Below are 19,750 nucleotides of genomic sequence, written 5' to 3'. Positions count from 1 at the left end.
CTGGGCGACAGAATGAGACTCCATCTCAAAAAAATAAAAATAAAGATAAAATAAAATAACAATTTAAAAAACTCTTCCTAGGTATTACTTAAACTTAGGAATGCCCTTGATATTTTTTCACTTCTTTATGACTAATGACCATACTGAATTCCTCTGCTATTTCGGTTTTTTTTTTTTTTTTGAGATAGAGTCTTGCTCTGTTGCCCAGGCCGGAGTGCAATGGCGTGATCTCAGCTCACTACAACCTCCGCCTCCTGGGTTCAAGCGAGTCTCCTGCTTCAGTCTCCCGATTAGCTGGGACTACAGGTGCCTACCACCACGCCCAGCTAATTTTTGTATTTTTAGTAGAGACGGGGTTTCACCATGTTGGCCAGGCTGGTTTCGAAATCCAGACCTCGTGATCCTCCCACCTCGGCCTCCCAAAGAGCTGTGATCACAGGTGTGAGCCACCGCACCTGGCCTCCACTGTTTTTAATAGTCTTTCAGCCCAGCCTCTACTGTTTTTAATAATCTTTCAGTCCGGGCACGGTGGCTCATGCCTGTAATCCCAGCACTTTGGGAGGCCAAGGTGGGTGGATCACCTGAGGTCAGGAGTTCGAGACCAGCCTGACCAATATGGTGAAACTCCGTCTCTACTAAAAATACAAAAATTAGCTGGGCGTGGTGGCGGGCGCCTGTAGTCCCAGCTACTCGGGAGACTGAGGCAGGAAACTCGCTTGAACCCAGGAGGCGGAGGTTGCAGTGAGCTGAGATCACGCCACTGCACTCCAGCCTAGGCAACAAAGCAAGACTCTGTCTCAAAAAAAAAAAATAATAATAGTAATAATCTTTCAGTTGATTCTCTTAACTTTTCTAAGTAGACTATTATCAATCTGCAAATAATAATAATCTCATCTTCCCTTGTCGTCCTTATATTTTTCATATTGTATTGGTTAGAACTTCTAGAGCAAAACTAAATAATATTGCAGTTAAGGCAATAGTGTTCTATTCTTAGTTTTTCTTTCTTTTTGTGTGTGTGTTTCTTTTGTTTATCATTTCCCCTATACTGTACTAATCATATGTTTATTCTGTTTTTAATCATTAACACCATGAGCTTTATTGCTAGATTTTTCTAACATCAAACTGTTCTTAAATTACTAGAATAATTTCTACTTGTTGATGGTATATGGTCCTTTTTAATGTAATTCTGAATTTGCTACTTTTTTTTTTTTTTTTTGAGACAGAGTCTCGCTCTGTCGCCCAGACTGGAGTGCAGTGGTGCGATCTCGGCTCACTGCAAGCTCCGCCTCCTGGGTTTACGCCATTCTCCTGCCTCAGCCTTCCGAGTAGCCGGGACTACAGGCGCCCGCCACCTCGCCTGGCTAGTTTTTTTTTTTTTTTTTTTTTGTATTTTTTAGTAGAGACGGGGTTTCACCGTGTTAGCCAGGATGGTCTTGATCTCCTGACCTCATGATCCGCCCGTCTCGGCCTCCCAAAGTACTGGGATTAGAGGCTTGAGCCACCGTGCCTGGCCAGCTAATATTTTTGAAAAGATTTTTACATTTATAATTCCTAAGTAAGATTGACATGTGGTTCTCTTTGTCGTGCTTGTTACCAAGGTTATGGTAGCTTAAAATGTGAATTAGGCTTTCCATCTTTTTTTGTGCTCTAGAAACTGTCTTTAATTATGATAATGACACTTTTTTCCTGATTACAAAAATCATTTTCTTATAAAATGTTAGAAAATCCCACTACTTAGATAGAACCATGGTGCTTTCATGTGTTTGTATTTAGTTCCTAGGTTGTTTTTTCTCTGTTTGGGTGATATTTTATTTTATGACTTGATTTTTTTTTCCTTTTCATAAGTTGTGATGGATATCTTTCTATGTGAACAAATTGAGATTTGAGCCATAATTTTTAATGGCTACATACTGTGTCTTTTATCTCCCAAATGATTTTGGTTTTTGATTTTGTGGACTCCTCTTCATAGGCCTGGTGTGTGGGGGCTTTTTTGTTTGCTTCTTTTGCCCTTTTCTCTTTGAGTGTAGAGAGATCTGTTTTCCTTGGTGTTTCCCTACAACATTGTAGGTGGTTCTTCCTTGGTTCCCAGGAGCATGGGGATAGTTCAGGTTCGACTTTTCTTGGCTGCTGGTGCCTTGGAGGTCTGCTGGATGTGTGCAGTCTGGGCCAGCCTCTGGCACACTGGCTGGTTTTCCTTGGTGTGATTCTGCAAATCCAAGGAGGGAGTCCACTTGAGTTATATAATTACTGCTTTTGACAAGGTAGCAAAGGAAACCTGTGGTATTCTGTCTTTTTAACATGTCTCTGATTTCATCCGTGGGTGAATATGTTTTAACTGACACAGGCGGTTTTTTCGCGTTTCCAAATTCCTGAGAGGCCTCTTCTCACCCTCTTCTCCATCCTTTAATGTAACAGGTTAGAGTCACAGACACAAATTTCCTCTGGGATGATTGGAGAAAATTCACATACTCCTGGGAAAAGAGTCATGTGTGGTTAACATTCCTCTTGCATAAAAAGAACACATTGCCGTAAAACGTTTCATTGGGTTGTAAATTTTACCGGTTGTTTAGAGAGCCTGGTGGGGATGGTAATGGGACTTCATGCTTTGTCATTTGAAGCCTGATTGAGAGAACTGTGGGTTTTTGCTCTGGAATGAAGACTTGGGGAACACAATTTCCTGCATAGTTCCAAGGCAGATACATCGGATCAATGGGTAGAAGCTCAGGCCACAGGATTCAGCTGATGGTGAGAGCTCACTGACAGTTTCTAGTCAGTATCGGTGTTCCAGTCTGGCTTGGCTCACCACTTGGCCAGGATGTGGAGCGGGTATGAGCTGTAAGTGGGCAGCTGGGCCAGGGCACCACTGAGCCTCCTTCCAGCCCCGAGTTTGTCGTGAGGGGCTGAGTATCTGTCTCTTCCAGCCCTGGCTTGGTTGAATCATAGCCCGTGAAGTAGTGTTTATGTGATGTAATTTCATGGATTCTGCGCTGTGGACTAGAATACTTAGGATGTGTTCTTTTCTTTTCAGCTTACCGTGACAATCAGAGCTTTGTTGCAGAACCTGAAGGAAAAGATCGCCCTTTTGAAGGACTTATTGCTAAGAGCTGTGGCAACACATCAGATGTATCCATGTAAACATTTCCACCTCTTTTCTAGAGTGGGAGGAAAAGCAGTCGTATTTTAAGAAAGGAAGGAATCTGGGCCACCCAGATTTTCCCACAGCTTGAGGAAGACCTGGTTTCCAAAATATTGCCTGTAATCTTGATTTCTATTTTCAGTGTCTGTTACATGTTTTACAGTGAATATGCTGGCAAAGCAAGACCTACCGAGGGAATTAACTTACTTGGGTGTAACCTGTACAGTTCAGGAAGCTAATGCTTTCCATCAGTGCTGTATTTACGGAGCCCCGCACTGCTCCCTGTCTAGACCGCCTTGACCGTAGCTGGCTACTCCTCCAACAGGAAAACTTCCATGATCATCCTAAGCTGTGATTCTGCTTCTGGGAGTTTTTAGTGATCATTTCTTTTCAGAGAGGCCAATACCAGTAGAAACCATACATCTCTCCCTTCCCCACCTACCCCGGTGTTTATGTAGATGATTGAGATATGGCTTGTTTGCCTTATTTTTCCTCCAGAGGCACAGACACTGCCTCTAGTATGGGAGTTTGAGGGGAAGGGGTGGGGTGGGACTTCCTTGAAGCAAGTTATGCCATCATCTTAACCTCCTACCAAGTGGTAAAATATATATATATTTTTTAGAAATTCATAATCTGGGCCAGGTGCAGTGGTTCACGGCTATAATCCCAGCACTTTGGGAGGCCGAGCACTTGAGGCCAGGAGTTCGAGACCAGCCTCGTCAGCATGGTGAACCCCATGCCTACTGAAAATATAAAAATTAGCTGGGCATGGTGGCGCACACCTGTACGCCCAGCTACTCGGGAGGTTGAGGCAGGAGAATCACTTGAACCTGGGAGGCGGAGATTGCAGTGAGCCGAGATAATGCCACTGCACTCCAGCTTGGCCAACAGTGTGACCGTGTCTCAAAAAATAAAAAAAAGAGAAATTCATAATCTGATCAATTTAGGAATATATACATGACTTGTTACCTATACTAACCCTTTACACCGGAGTGTATATTGGTTTGAAAACTTACCTCAAACTGGTCTTCTCTCATCATTTCTCTAAATTGTCAGTAGTTCATGCCAAAGACCCAATTTTTCATATTTCAGGGAGTGGATACTTCCAGGTTTTAAATATATGGAAATACGGGAATACAACTTTTTAGATAAAACAATGGAAAGTGTTCTAAAAATTATTTTCCTCCATTGTTACCCCTTTATATCACTAGGAAAGTTGGCTTAGTCGCATGATTTTCTAGATATTCAATTATTGATCCACTAAGGTTTAAAATCAGAGTTTAATTTCAAACAATTAGGGCCTTATTTTTAACACAATTGGAATATTCTGAGGTACTTCACCTTCCATGTCGTGTAATTTGTTATGGCACAGTTGGTCTATCATATAAAGGGTTTTTATTTTACCCAAATCAACAAGTCCTAATATACAGACCTCACTGCACCATTGTGCCCAGCTAATTTTTTTTTTTTTTTTGAGAGGGAGTCTCACTCTGTTGCCCAGGCAGGAGTGTAGTGGTGCAATCTCGGCTCACTGCAAGCTCTGCATCCCAGATTCACGCCATTCTCCTGCTTCAGCCTCCCGAGTAGCTGGGACTACAGGCGCCCGCCACCAGGCCCGGCTAATTTTTTTGTATTTTTGGTAGAGACAGAGTTTCACCGTGTTAGCCGGGGTGGTCTCGATCTCCTGACCTCGTGATCTGCCCGTCTCAGCCTCCCAAAGTGCTGGGATTACAGGTGTGAGCCACCATGCCTGGTCTAATTTTTGTATTTTTAGTAGTTTCAAATGGGCAGTTCTATTTCCTCTTCTTTCAGTACTAAGCACTGAGAAGTCTACACATGGCAAGATGTGTGAATTCATGTTAGTGTTACCTAAAGCATATATATTAGAAAGGTAACTACATATTGTTTCATGATATCATATGCATTTGCTTCCATTTAGATAACATTATTAGTCACCTTGTTTATGTGCTAAACCTACTACAAGAAAAATATACAAATTAAGAGCTTTTTCTTTTTTCTATTAATTGCTGCTAGTTATTACAGAGTACTAAGCATACCACAGTTATAATTGACTCTGTTCTAAATGCTTACAGTCTCATCATCTGTTGAAATCTCACAGGTTTTTGGTTTTGTGGTCATCTCAGAATTACTTCCCAAATTATTGAATTAAGGAGTAAGCATCAAAAACACTGAACAAAAGTTATTTAAAACATTACAAAAATATTTAGGGGCCTTAATGTGGATAATTTAGAATTTACTAGGAGATATCAAAAATTCAACTGGAATACAACAACTTTCTTTAAAAGTCTATTTATTTTTTCAAATAATTGATCTATTTCTACTGTAACAACTGCAGCCAATACTAGGGATGGCATTTAACTAATCCACCCCATGAGGGCGCTCATAAACCTGTGTATTTTTAGGGAGGCCACCTTTTTTTTTTTTTTTTTTGAGATGGAGTCTCACTGTCGCGCAGACTGGAGTACAGTGGTGCAATCTCAGCTCACCGCAACCTTCACCTCCCGAGTTCAAGCGATTTTCCTGCCTCAACCTCCTGAGTAGCTGGAATTACAGGTGCATGCCACTGCACTCAGCTAATTTTTGTATTTGAGTAGAGACGGTTTCACTATGTTGGCCAGGCTGGTCTTGAACTCCTGACCTCAGGTGATCTGCCCGCCTCAGCCTCCCAAAGTGCTGGGATTACAGGCATGAGCCACCGCGCCTGGCCACGGAGGCCACTTTTGATGTAAGGGAAAGGAGGTAGTGTATATATTATGAAGGCTTCTTTTTAATTCTCCTTCTGTTCCTCCCATCTTCCCTTCCCCTAACCTCCATCTTCTTCCCAAACATTTAAAATAATTCTCTGGCAGTTATCCTCCAGATTTAAGATAGATAGCAATCTGTGAGTCCTAATAATCTCATATTATTAGTTTTTTTGGTGTTTCCTTCTCTTCTTTACAAAAATAGATACTGAGGCCAAGTTAAACTTTGCACCAAAAGTCACTGATGAAGTTGGAGAGATAACCCAGAATTCCAGCAGAGGATGTTTTTTTGGTTTTTTTGGTTTTTTTTTTTTTAGACAGAGTCTTGCTCTGTCACCCCGGCTAAAGTTCAGCGGCACAATCTCGGCTCACTGCAAACCCCACTTCCCGAGTTCAAGTGATTCTCCTGCCTCAACCACCTGAGCAGCTGGGATTACAGGCATGTGCCACCATGCTCGGCTAATTTTTGTATTTTTAGTAGAGATGGGGTTTCGCCATGTGGTCCAGGCTGGTCTCGAACTCCTGACCTTGTGATCCACCCACCTCGGCCTCCCAAAGTGCTGAGATTACAGGTGTGAGCCACCGCGCCCGGCCCCAGCAGAGGCATTTTCTACACTGAGGAGAGGATTCTTGGAGAGCTTTAGTCATTACCCAGGACCCCACAACTAGGAAATGGAAGAACCAGGTTCAAACACAGGACTGGGTGGCCCCAACGTGAATTGTTTAAAAGCTGAATTTTACAGGCTGGGCGCAGTGGCTCACGCTTGTAATCCCAGCACTTTGGGAGGCCGAGGCAGGTGGATCACCTGAGGTCGGGAGTTCAAGACCAGCCTGACCAACATGGAGAAACCCCGTCTCTACTAAAAATACAAAATTAGCCGGGGTGGTGGCACATGCCTGTAATCCCAGCTACTCGGGAGGCTGAGGCAGGAGAATTGCTTGAACCCAGGAGGCGGAGGTTGCGATGAGCCGAGATTGCGCCATTGCACTCCAGCCTGGGCAAAAAGAGTGAAACTCTGTCTCAAAAAAAAAAAAAAAAAAAAAAAAAAAAAAAAAAAAAAAGCTGAATTTTACTTGAGTAGAAATAATACAGTCAGCTGTCGCCTGGCATGTCTTCAACTCGAATTCTCTATTAATTGTTGTGTTGCTGGACTGCCAAGACAAATCTTGTTTATAACACAAATCTTCAAGAACCTTCTTAACTATCAGAAGATTAGACAGTGTTAACTGTGGTTTATTAGGTATACTTTATGATGCTGAGAAAAATGTTTGTTCATAAATCACCAATGGAGTGACTTTTTAATCCTTTTTTTGAGGCATAATGAATGTTTGGTGACTTTTTTAATGTGAATATTTGAACACCACATTTCCTTACTGTGCTGGGTAGTTGAGAGTTTATGATCCTTAATAAATTTATGCCTTTCTACATTTGTGAACGTGTCCAAAGAACACTAGGAGTTGCCAGAAAGATAAGTCCTATGCAAATGCTTTCTAAACATTGAAATTCATGGAATTAAGGCATGGGATGTTATGCTCTCCCCTGAAAAAGTATTTTTCTCCTGGCAGGAGTAAAAGTCAAGTTAAAATGGAAGTTCTGTGCTTTTGAATCCGTTAGTATGCAATTAATAATCGGAAGTCTTGCAGTCAGAGAGTTTAAATTCTGAAAGGCCTTAACATCTGTTCACAGTGCTCTTTAAGACAGAAACTGTAATTGCCTCACCAGCTGAGAAGAGGTGTATGCTATGGGAGGCCGCATGTGACATTCCAGATAGTACTAAAGAGACTTAGTACCATCTTCTTAGAGTTGGCTTCACAAGAAACATCCTTTTGTTGGCATTTCAAAGGAGGCCGCACCTTTACTTATTTTAAAGAGAATAAAGAAAATCTCTTTACAAAGGGGTTTGATGTCAAAAAGTACTTTGGTGTCTTGGGAGAAGGCCTTTGGAAATAATTTTTAAAAATCTATAAAAGATAGGTAAGTAGGGCCAGGCACGGTGGCTCACGCCTGTAATCCCAGCACTTTGGGAGGCCGAGGCGGGCGAATCATGGGGTCAGGAGATGGAGACCATCCTGGCTAACGCAGTGAAACCCTGTGTCTACTAAAAATACAAAAATTAGCCAGGCATGGTGGCGGGCACCTGTAGTCCCAGCTACTCGGGAGGCTGAGGCAGGAGAATGGCGTGAACCTGGGAGGCAGAGGTTGTAGTAAGCCAAGGTCGAGCCACTGCACTCTAGTCTGGGTGACAGAGCGAGACTCCGTCTCAAAAAAAAAAAAAAAAAAAAAAAAAGATAGGTAAGTAGATAGATAGGTGCATAGACAGATGTGGTGATTACTATGTAACAAACCCCAATGGATGTGGTTGTGGAGAGGCTGACTGAACAGATTTTTTTGTTTTCTTTGTTTTTTTTTTTTTTTTTTTTGAGACAGAGTCTCGCTCTGTCGCCCAGGCTGGAGTGCAGTGGCCGGATCTCAGCTCACTGCAAGCTCCGCCTCCCGGGTTTACGCCATTCTCCTGCCTCAGCCTCCCGAGTAGCTGCGACTACAGGCGCCCGCCACCTCGCCCAGCTAGTTTTTTGTATTTTTTAGTAGAGACGGGGTTTCACCGGATTAGCCAGGATGGTCTCGATCTCCTGACCTTGTGATCCGCCCATCTCGGCCTCCCAAAGTGCTGGGATTACAGGATTGAGCCACCACGCCCGGCCGACTGAACAGATTTTACAGGTATCCCCTGGTAGCTCCAGTGGAGGCAGACTGGCTCTCAAACTCTGTGCCTGTCCATCGGTTTACACTGATACTTGGTAACGTGAGAAAAATAAGGAGAATATAGTGTTTATGTAGTGGAGGTTTTCTGATATATAAGAACTTTTTTCTGACTTAAGACAGGATCTCACTGTGTTGCCTAGGATGGAGGGCAGTGGCAAAATCCTAGCTCACTGCAGCCTCAAACCCCTGGCCTCAAGTGATCCTCCTGCCTCAGCCTCCCAAGTGGCTAGGACTCCAGGTGTATGTCACCATGCCCAGCTAATTTTTTGTAGAGATGGGGTCTTGCCATTTGCCCAGGCTGGTCTCGAACTTCTAGCCTCAAGCGATCCTCCGCCTCGGCCTGCAAAATGTTGGGATTACTGGTGTGAGCCACCATGCCAAGTCTGTTTTCTGATTTATACAGAACTGTTACATGGTTCTTTCTAGTTTTTGGTGTTAAAATCTCCTTGCTTTTTCACCATGGTAGTAAAAGTAGACCGTTTTATTTCTTGTTTTCTTGAACACCCATACCTGGCAAAATGTATAATTGGTAATTCTATGTAAGTTACACCCCCTCAGTTTTTTTGGACATATTACTGGTCCATGAAACCTGAATGTCTAGGCACCACTGGTATAGTGGGAACAACATTGGCTTTGAAAACAGACAGATCTGAGATCGAAGACCAGCTCTGCCACTTACCAAGGCCAAACAGCAGTTTAGCCTTTCTGGACCTTAGTTTCATTATCTGTAATGTAGGAATAATCATGCTTTGCCAGGTTATTGTGCAAGCTGAAGAAAATCTTTTTAAAGCCCTTCACAGGACTAGCCCCCATAAGGGTGGGTGGTGAATAAAAGGTGGTTACCAACACTTACCCTTGGGGAAGTTACCTAACCTCTTTTTGCCTCATTTGTGGAATGGGATGCTGGAAGTCCATCTGGCATAAAGGCTGTTGTGTAAGGATGAGATGATATGCATACAGGGTGCTTCACATATACTGAGTCCTCCTTGAGGATTAGCTGCTACTGATTATTTTATCATTATTGTAAAGATTTCAGCTACCGTTGAGAATTTACAGGTCATCCTTTCTTTATAGAGTTTTTAATCATGCATGGTGGTTATATCAAAACACACAAACAATGATGGTATTAAAATAGTACTTGCAAAATGTGATCAGTGCTTTCAGGAAGGTAAGGACTTGGCCTGGTACATCATAAATATTTATTAGAGTTTGTTGACTTAAAAAAAGAAAGCTGGAAAAGTCTTTTGACCTCTAAAACCTTGAACAGTTCTTTTTTTTTTTTTGGCATGGAGAAGTAATTATCTGCAAACTTCTTCCTTCACCAGAGCAGCTCTTTCACAAAATAAGGCTTACCTAAATTCTATTTTTTTTTCTTTTTCGAAACGGAGTTTCATTCTTGTTGCTCAGTCTAGAGCACAATGGTGCAATCTCAGCTCACCGCAACCACCACCTCCCAGGTTCAAGCGATTCTCCTGCCTCAGCCTCCCAAGTAGCTGGGATTACAGGTGTGCACCACCACGCCTGGCTAATTTTTGTGTTTTTGGTAGAGACGGGGTTTTGCCATGTTGGCCAGGCTGGTCTCAAACTCCTGACCTCAGGTGATTCGCCCACCTCAGCCTCCCAAAGTGCTGGGATTACAGGTGTGAGCCACTGTGTGCCCGGCCTAAATTCTTAAGCCTTATACCAAATATATGAGAAAATCCAGGAGCTGGAGTGGGATTGGGTGTCCTGTGGATCCAGTTGCATATTCACCCTGCTCCATCTGTGGTTCAAATGCTTACCAGGTTACAGCAGAGAAACTGGGCTTATGCATGTTGGTAGTAGGTATTAGTAATATGAAATCAGGATCCCGTTTTATTTACAACCTTACATATCCATGAATTGGCTATAATTACATGTAAAATCAGCATAGCCAAGGACAAAGTACTATGATAGTTAGCTCTTCTCTTCCTTTTCTTTTTTTTTTTTTTTGAGGCGGAGTCTCGCTCTGTCGCCCAGGCTGGAGTGCAGTGGCGCGATCTCGGCTCACTGCAAGCTCCGCCTCCCGGGTTCCCGCCATTCTCCTGCCTCAGCCTCCCGAGTAGCTGGGACTACAGGCGCCGCCACCACGCCCGGCTAATTTTTTTGTATTTTTAGTGGAGACGGGGTTTCATTGTGTTAGCCAGGATGGTCTCGATCTCCTGACCTCGTGATCCGCCCGTCTTGGCCTCCCAAAGTGCTGGGATTACAGGCTTGAGCCACCACGCCCGGCCCCTCTTCCTTTTCTTTATCTGTCTGTTCTCTTATCTTCTTGCTTGGCTGTTCACCAGGTTGGTGGAAGAGGGAGGGAATCCCCAGCACTGGCCACTGACTGTGTGCTGTCCTTTTTTTTGTCTTGAGATGGAGTCTATGTTGCCCAGGCTGGAATGCAGTGGCACAATCTTGGCTCACTGCAACCTCTGCCTCTTGGGTTTCAGTGATCAGCTTCTGCCTCAGCTTCCTGTGTAGCTGGGACTACAGGTGTGTGCTATTACACCCAACTAATTTTTGTATTTTTTTTAGTAGAGACAGGGTTTCACCATGTTGTCCAGGCTGGTCTCGAACTCCTGACCTCGTGAACCGCCCGTCTCAGCCTTCCAAAGTGCTGGGATTACAGGCGTGAGCCACGGCGCTCAGCCTATGTGTCCTACCTTCTGCTTGTCCTTAGCATCACTCAGGCACACTCTTTCCCACTACCCTACTTTACCCAACTGCTACACACCTGTCCACATACATGCTGTATAGATTGTTTCCTGGATGATCCTTTGACCTCTTACTAACAACAACCCTCATATAGCAAGGGTGGTCCATTCATCAATTTATTCTCATTCCATCTCCCTCCTCCGCATCTCCTTATGCTCTGTTCTCTCCATAGATTAAAATAAAATATAAAACAAAGAGGCAGAGTGTTCCTAATTGGATTGTTTTCCAGATTTACAGAGTCCCTGGGAATATGCTGAATTCATATGCACAGTATTGTTTTTATCAGGATTCTAAGAAGTGGCAAAGTTAAGTCAGCACCTCAAGGTGGAGAAGTCCCCGGAATGTTTGGTGGAAAAGCCGTGAGCTAGGGTAGAAAGACCTGGGCTCTCACCTAGCATTGCTGTTAACCCATGCAAGTGACTTAGCCATGCTAGTCCTTAATTTTCTGGTCAGCAAAACAAGAGAATTGGGATTAAGGCCTCTTCTAGCATCTACTGTGTGGGTTTCCGTCCTTTGGTTACTCATCGACAAAACATCATCATCAAGTTTTACTGTTTCTGAAACTGATGTTCTTTGTTTAAATCTGTAACTAGTATCTGCTGATTTTAAAATGTACCTTTATTGTTTTTATTACAAAGCGTATTATACTTTCTACTGATACATTTCTCATTAGTTGTTCCCAGTGACTCCTCTTTCTCTTCCTTATTCTTTTCTGTCTCATCTCATTCTTCATAGTTAAGTGTTGATGGTTGGTAGCTAGTGTCTCAGGCTTTTCTAGGCTGGAAATATATGCATATGTAAATAAGAAATTCTTTTGACTATAAAGGGATTGTATTATACATATGGTTCTGAAGCTTGTGTTTTTATTGATTAGCAGATGATAGAGACAAACATTAGGAAACAATATTCAGTGAAACATCAGTCTCCCTTATACCCTTAATCCCTAGTTGTCTTTCCTTAGAGGCAATGTTTATATATCAGAAATGTTCTGTGTATATATACACACGTATACAGATACGATTTTTTTTTTTTTTTAACAAAGTGGGAGCATACTGTTCACTGTTTAGCTCCTTGCTGCTGCTGTTGTTTTTCCTCTTTTGGTTTAATGTTATGTTTTGTAGATTACTCCATGTCAAATAATTCATGTAAACACTTAGTAAGTGCTCAGAAATGTTAATTATCATTATCAGCCCCCTAAGCAGCTTTCCTATTCTTGGTTTAAGGCTACAAAACATTCCATTATACAGATACACTAGTTACTTACTGATATTTCCAGTGTGGCTATTATAAATAATAGTTCAGTGGACATCCTTGCTTCTAAGTCCTTGTATGACTGTATCTGCAGGAGAAATGTCTGTTGAAAGACTGTACCTTTTACATTTTGTTAGGTATTTAGAAGGCAGTTTAGCAGTTGGTTGAACCTGTTTGCATTACTATCAAGAATATATGAGGCAGCCGGGCGTGTGGTGGCTCCTGCCTGTAATCCCAGCACTTTGGGAGGCCGCGGTGGGTGGATCACGTGAGGTCAGGAGTTCGAGACCAGCCTGGACAACATGGGGAAATCCCATGTCTACTGAAAATACAAAAATTAGCTGGGCATGGTGGCGTGCGCATGTAAGCCCAGCTACTTGGGAGGCTGAGGCAGGAGAATCGCTTAAACTCCAGAGCTGGAGGTTGTGGTGAGCCAAGATCATGCCACTGCACTCCAGACTGGGTGACAGGGAGGCACTGTCTCAAATAAAAAAAAAAAAAAAACGGAAAAAAGAAAAAAGGAATGTATGAGGTCAGGTGAAGTGGCTCATGCCTGTAATCCCAGCACTTTGGGAGGCTGAGGCGAGCGGATCATGAGGTCAAAAGATCGAGACCATCCTGACAAACATGGTGAAACCCCGTCTGTACTAAAAATACAAAAATTAGCTGGGCATGGTAGTGGGAGCCTGTAGTCCCAGCTACTCGGGAGGCTGAGACAGGAGAATCGCTTCAACCCTGGAGGCGGAGGTTGCAGTGAGCCGACATCACGCCACTGCACCACTCCAACCTGGAGACAGAGTGAGAATCCATCTCCAAAAAAAAAAAAAGTAAACACTTTTGTACTTTTGTAGTTTGCATCAAGAAAGCTAGTATGTAAAACTTTGTACTTAGTCCAAGGGTAGCGGTGCCGGTTGTTGACAGACGCCACTTCCCTTTTTGCTTCATGCGCGCCTCTGCGCACGCGCCGCACTCTCGTCCACCTATTGGTGAATTGTAGGTTTCTTTGCGAAGACTACATTTCCCAGAAGGATGGTTTTTGGTTTTAACCACCACTTATGAACTGTTGTGGAAAAGATGTTAGAGATTATCTAGTGTTACATATAAAGAGAGAGAGATCCAAAAAGGTGAAATAACTGGTTCAAGAGCATAGATAATGGTAAGAATAGGGCTACAACTCTGCCTTTGGGGCTCCTGGTCCAGCATGTTTGCTAGAATCACACATTAAAATTATTCTCTTTATAATTTTCTTTACAGATCATGCAATGTATTTAAATAGTGAACTGATGGTAACAATTTATAGAGCAAATCTGTTGCATAAAGTAGCACTTTATAAATATTCTAGGTGTGTTAATAGATATTAACATGGAAGAAAGAGAACAATATAGAGAATTTCTCTCCCCCAGCGCCCCCAGTTTTTTAAACAGAGCATCTTAGGGTATTAATATGTAGGAAAACGCCCTGCAACACTGACACATGTAACTCAAAACCTAAGGAATCACTGAGCCAGGTTGCACCACTGGCAGGAAAAGTCATTTAAATTTGGTCACTGGGACTGGGCATGGTGGCTCACGCCTGTAATCCCAGCACTTTGGGAGGCCAAGGCAGGCAGATCACCTGAGGTCATGAGTTCAAGACCAGCCTGGCCAACACAGCAAAACCCTGTCTCTAATAAAAATACAAAATACAAAACTTAGCTGGGTGTGGTGTTGCATGTCTGTAAGCCCAGCTGTTCGGGAGGCTGAGGCAGGAGAACTGCTTGAACCCGGGAGGCAGAGGTTGCAGTGGGCCGAGATCGCATCATTGCATTCCAGCCTGGGTGACAGAGCGAGACTCTGTCTCAAAAATAAATAAATAAGTTTGGTCACGGGGAGCAAAGTAATATTTACCTGGTATGTTTCTCAGTGAAAGAACTTGTGTCGTGATCCATATCAGTGTTTGTAAGTCCCTCTGTGACAGTCCTGCCAAGGTCCTTTACCTGATGACCTGATGAAGGTGAAAGTCAGAGTAGGAAAACCACAGGAGTGAAATGGTGAGCATCCCTTCTGGGTAGTAGTGATTACAGTCTGTAAAAGCCACAACTGACTTGAAGAGCTAACTTAATAATGTAATAGTTAAAACGAGGTCATTTATTCACCATTGGACCTTAACAAGATGTCTGCAGAACACAGCTTGAAGGGGACCGAAGACAGAACCTGTTGGATGATCTTGTAACTCGGGAGAGACTACTTCTGGCATCCTTTAAGAATGAGGGTGCCGAACCAGATCTAATCAGGTAGGATGTTTTCATTTACAGGGATTACTTGGTGGGCGAAGACTTCTTTGCAGATATTACAGCTGTTTCCTGAATGCCTTACTTTAGGCATTAAATCAATCAAAATCTATTCTATTCATTTATGGTGTTGGACTATAATATTCTACTCAATTTAGTTTTCGTTAATTTTCTAGGTTTAGGAAACCAGGTATGTTCAGCTGAATCCCATCTTGGGTGGAACATACTAAGGGAGACTGTGGGTGAAGTCAGAACATGTCTTTGGCATTCTTTGGTTGAATTTTCTGCTTTGTTAACTGCCTTGTAAACTCCCGAAGTCAGTACTTCTCTGTGTGGGCAAAGGAGTGTTTTGTTTTTTTTTTTTTTAATTGGCATATTGAAAAAATGAGTCCTAATAAGACTGGGCCGGCACCCACAGAGGCAGAGGAGTTGGACCCTCCTCCCCGTTCTTCACCAGTGAGTGATTCACACTTCAAAGAGCCGACAGCTGCTCTGAGCCCGGCTCTGCTGGAAGACCCCGTGGACGGGTCCGGCTTTCCAAGGCTGAGGCTGATGAACCGTAAATTGCTACATCTTTAAAATTGGCCTCCCCCTGTTTCCAGAACTTCCTGAGCTTCATCATGGGAACCATCACAGAAGGCAATGAGCTTGGGTGGAAAGCCGCCTCTCCTCGTCTTCCACGCTAGGGACGATGCGTGTATCTTGGAGAGGAGCTTGTTTCTAGTTAGTTCCCAGTTAGGAGTAGTATGGCTTCCCAAGGGCAGTGGTTTTGGACCCTAGCCATGCATTATCAGACTCCACCTCAGACAAGTGAACCCGAGTGGGATTGGGGTGGAGGGGCAGGGGGCAGGGAGGTCTCAGGTGATTCTAATATACAACCCGGATTGCAAACCACTGCCTAGAACAAGCTGAAGAAAACGAAACTGATTTTCCCGTGGATCCCAGTCTTCTCAGGAGCAGTTTCCAAGGTTCCGTGAAGAAACTGTGAAATACGGAAAGGTAGCTGGGATGTTAAGTTGCTTCTGTGAAGAAAGGAACCTAAGGAGTCGTGAGGGGAGGGTGATACTCTTGGCAGTCTCCTGGGCGGGGTTTAAATGAAGACAGAAGCTTGTGGCGGGCCAATCTACTGTGGTTCCCCATATTTCCCTGGCATATTCAGTCCCAGGGTACAGGGGTGGAGTATGTGGATGAAGGTGGTGTTCCAGGTTGGTCAAAGAGAACAGGGGAGCAAAGGAATCCCCCAAGGTGGAAAGAGTACTGGCGTCTGGGCACAGTGGCTCACGCCTGTAAGCTTTGGGAGGCCGAGGTGGGTGGATTGCCTGAGCTGAGGAGTTTGAGACCAGCCTGGGCAACAAGGTGAAACACCGTCTCTACTAAAAAAAAAAAAAAAAAAAAAAAAAAAAAAAGTAGCCGGGCGCAGTGGCGGCCACCTGTAGTCCGAGCTACTCAGGAGGCTGAGGCAGGAGAATTGCTTGAACCTGGGAGGCGGAGGTTGCACTGAGCCAAGATTGTGCCACTGCACTCCAGCCTGGGACAGAGCGAGACTCTGTCTCAAAAAAAAAAAAAAAAGAACTATCTTTCAGAAGGGGCTTTACACTGAAGACAGTCTTTTTAGTCAAGATATTAATAAGGGCATAGTTAGGACGGGAAGCTTGTTTCATGGAGGAATAGGGGTCATGTAGAGACATGATGGTCAGAAGGGGGCAAAATATTCAGACTGTTCTGCTCGGTAGTGATGAGGCAGTCGTGATAAATAGTCAGTTCCCATTTGAAAAGAGCGTGGACTCTGCTCTTTGCTTGTCATTAATGATGCTGAAGGAGCCAACCTCGGAATTTAGGCCAAGGACCTCTGAAGTTCTCCCACCAGGTCCTTCTGTTTTCTGTTTTTGGACCCAACTTGCCTTTGTCACCTTTCTTCTCTAATCATCTCTGTGTCCTTTGAACTGTAACCGGCTGATAAGCAGCGTCAGCATTACCTGGCAGCGTGTTGCAAACTCAGAATTTCCAACCCCAGTCCCAAAGTACGGAATTAAAACTTGCATTTTAACAAGATCATCAAGTGATTTGAATGCACACTATAATTTGAGAAATATTGCTTTGTATCATTCTTTTTTTTTTTTTTTTTTTTTTTTGAGACAGAGTTTCGTTCTACCACCCAGGCTGGAGTGCAGTGGCACAATTTCAGCTGACTGCAACGTCGGCCTCCTGAGTTCAAGTGATTCTCCTGCCTCAGCTTCCCGAGTAGCTGGGATCACAGGCGCACGCCACAACGCCTGGCTAATTTTGTATTTTTGCTAGAGATGAGATTTTACCATGTTGGCCAGGCTGGTCTTGAATATCTGACCTCAGGTGGTGTGCCCGCCTCAGTCTCCCAAAATTCTGGGATTATAGGCATGAGTCACTGCACCTGACCTGTGTCATTTATTCTTAATCATGGTAGTTTGCATCAGAACACAAGAGAGAATGGAAAAAAAAAAAAGAAATACAAATGTCTAGACCATATACTTGCAGAGTCTCATGCATAGTCTTGAGTGAGACCTGGGCAGCAGTAAGGCTGGGGAGACTGCTGGGTGGATTTAGTAGATGGCAGGGTTAGAACGACTGCTCTATGTCATGATGTACTAGTCATGAGACCTATAGCATGTGTCTGCTATTTGTTTTCTATATGGTAGGCACTATGCTAAGCTCTTTATGTGCTTTTGCTCAGGAGCTCTTTATAGTATCCCATTTTGCAGAAGAGAAACTGAGGCTCAGAGGGTTCAAGATTCTAAAGCTAGTCAGTCACAGAACTTAGATTTTAGCTCTGAACTCGTAACCATTGCACCATAAAAAGAGCTGGATGAGGTGTTAGAAGGACCCAGTTCTGTAGCTTTCTAGTCCCTCAGTCATCTGGGCTTCCAAGTCATTGACCTTAGACTGCGGGTACATGTGCTGCCCATTTTTCATTGTTGTTAGGACCAGATGAAGTGATTGCTATGAGATGGGCTTTGTAAACTCTAAGACCTTTGTAAATACAAGATGTTATTACTGGAGCATTGTGTCTCCATCAGGCTGGGAGGGAGCTCATGCTGCCTCATTGCTTTGGAGATCTTCTGTCCCTGGTGTCATGCCCCTTGAGTGCTCTACAGGGGCCTGGTCTGTGTGACCCCATCATATGCTGCACCTGGTCCTCTGCCCTCCATTCTCCTCTTCCACATCTCGTTTGTTCCGTGTCTGCTTGCCTCCGTGCCCAGCTTGCTGCCTATTGTCTTATTAGTGAACAATCTCGTTAATTCTAGCAGTGGAATCAACGGCTGGCAATGTCCTGTCTTCTGGAGGTATTTTAACCAAAACCTCCTTAAACCCTAGGATTTAAACCACAGTGAATTAGTTGATAGGAATGTTTAGGGAATTTGGCAGGTTATTGTCAGGTGGTGTTTTTGGATAGAGGCCTTCTGAGGAAGACCTCTGGGTCCTGCCCCTGGGACTGCCTTCTGCTCTTCATGCCTATAAGGCTGATCCATGTGGTGGACTACAGCTGTTGCTTGTTGGTGTGTTGGTGAGTGGCTGAGTGGCATGGGGACAGAGATCATACTGGGGAGACACTGTCAAGCAAAGGTAACTGAATCCCTGAGGGTTGAAATAAAGTAACTGGCCAGACCTATTTACATGCTGTCAAGATGAAACCAAGGGCAACATAGAGATTGGTGTATCTTTTCAGGACCAGAAGTCTAGGATAGATCAGAATAAGCTTCTAGAAGAATTCTTTTTAAAAAGAATGTAAGCCCTGTCAGGGAGAAATGACTCCTGTGGAGTGATTTGAAGAAGGTAGACATGGACATAACACACAGTGATGGTCCGTTCCGGATGACGTGGAATCTGGCCAACAGCGGGAAACCAACGTGGCGACTGGACATTGAGCACCATGAAGAAAGAAAGTCATTGCAGATATAGAGAGGAAGGAGAGGGATGTCGGTGGCCTGGAAGGTGAATTTCCCCTTCACTTCCATTGGTGAATCCTTGTTGGGCTAGGATTGCTTTAGACCCAACACCCTAACGGGAACGTGTCTACATATGCTTGTCCAAAAAGTGTAAGTCCTGTGGACATTCCAGAGAAATCTGATCAATAAGAAAATTCATACTAGAAAAAACCACTGTCAAAAGCTATGTAGAAAAGTCCCTGGGAAATCTGCTCAAGGGCCACGAGAACAAATACCCAGCTAGCGTTGCTCCAACTGGTCAGGGAAGATGGCACCATGTGGACTTATTGAGGACCAGCAAGAAGTGTGTGGCTGAGTGAATGCTAAAGCCTAAGTGGACTGCCAGAAGCGGATTTTCTTAGATTTGAGGTCAGAGTTGCTGGTCTTGGATTTCCTTCACCTGCCTATGTGAGAGTATTATTTTTGCCTTCTTTACCCCTAATCCCCATCCTTGAGACCTCCCCTTCTTTCCCCAACTTCTCATACCTAATAGTTCTGTTGCTTGGACCTAGCCTTCTGAGGACCGTAATTCAATTGTAAACGTGACTTGTGCATTATATGACATGTTCAATTACAGTTTGATTGTATCCCCTTCCTCGCTGATTGTCAGTTGCCTGGTCATTTCTAATACCAGCTGTTAGGGAACGCTCAGCTCTATCTATCTTTGGAGAAACTCATTCGTTTCTCTGCCAGTTGGTTTCTGTAGTATCTCCAGTGACTTACAGAGATTTCCTTAGACCTCTCCACAGTTAATTCCCAGTCCCAGGCTCCTCCAAGATTTTCGTTTGCTTCTCTAATCTCGGGATTCCTCCAGCATTTTTCTTTGCTTCTGTAGTTCTTGGTTTTTGGGGGGGTCAGTTGGGTTGCTTTGTCACTTTGTGGGTGGAG

The 19,750-nt window shown here is 43.8% G+C and overlaps 1 protein-coding gene and 1 long non-coding RNA gene across 12 annotated transcripts in view; one reads left to right on the top strand and one right to left on the bottom strand.

Moving 5' to 3' along the window:
• Positions 1–19,750, top strand: part of STX8 (syntaxin 8) — a 380,941-nt gene that overhangs the window by 15,984 nt on the left and 345,207 nt on the right. For all 11 annotated transcript variants that reach the window (XR_013405821.1, XR_013405823.1, XR_013405822.1 and 8 more), the window contains 2 exon segments: positions 3,029–3,123; positions 14,796–14,906. Coding sequence is in view for 3 of the 11 variants with exons in the window: in NM_001265754.1 (NP_001252683.1) it covers positions 3,029–3,123; positions 14,796–14,906 (206 nt within the window). In the remaining 8 variants the exon portion in view is untranslated.
• LOC144335324 (uncharacterized) lies at positions 5,569–8,190 on the bottom strand. The gene is made up of 3 exons (XR_013406099.1): positions 6,973–8,190; positions 6,359–6,642; positions 5,569–5,730 (listed from the first exon to the last, which is right to left on the bottom strand). It is a non-coding gene; the product is annotated as an uncharacterized LOC144335324 (long non-coding RNA).

Source organism: Macaca mulatta, chromosome 16 (genome assembly GCF_049350105.2).
Source record: "Macaca mulatta isolate MMU2019108-1 chromosome 16, T2T-MMU8v2.0, whole genome shotgun sequence".
Classification (NCBI taxonomy): Eukaryota; Metazoa; Chordata; class Mammalia; order Primates; family Cercopithecidae; genus Macaca; species Macaca mulatta.
This window is presented reverse-complemented; position numbering and strand designations above follow the sequence as displayed.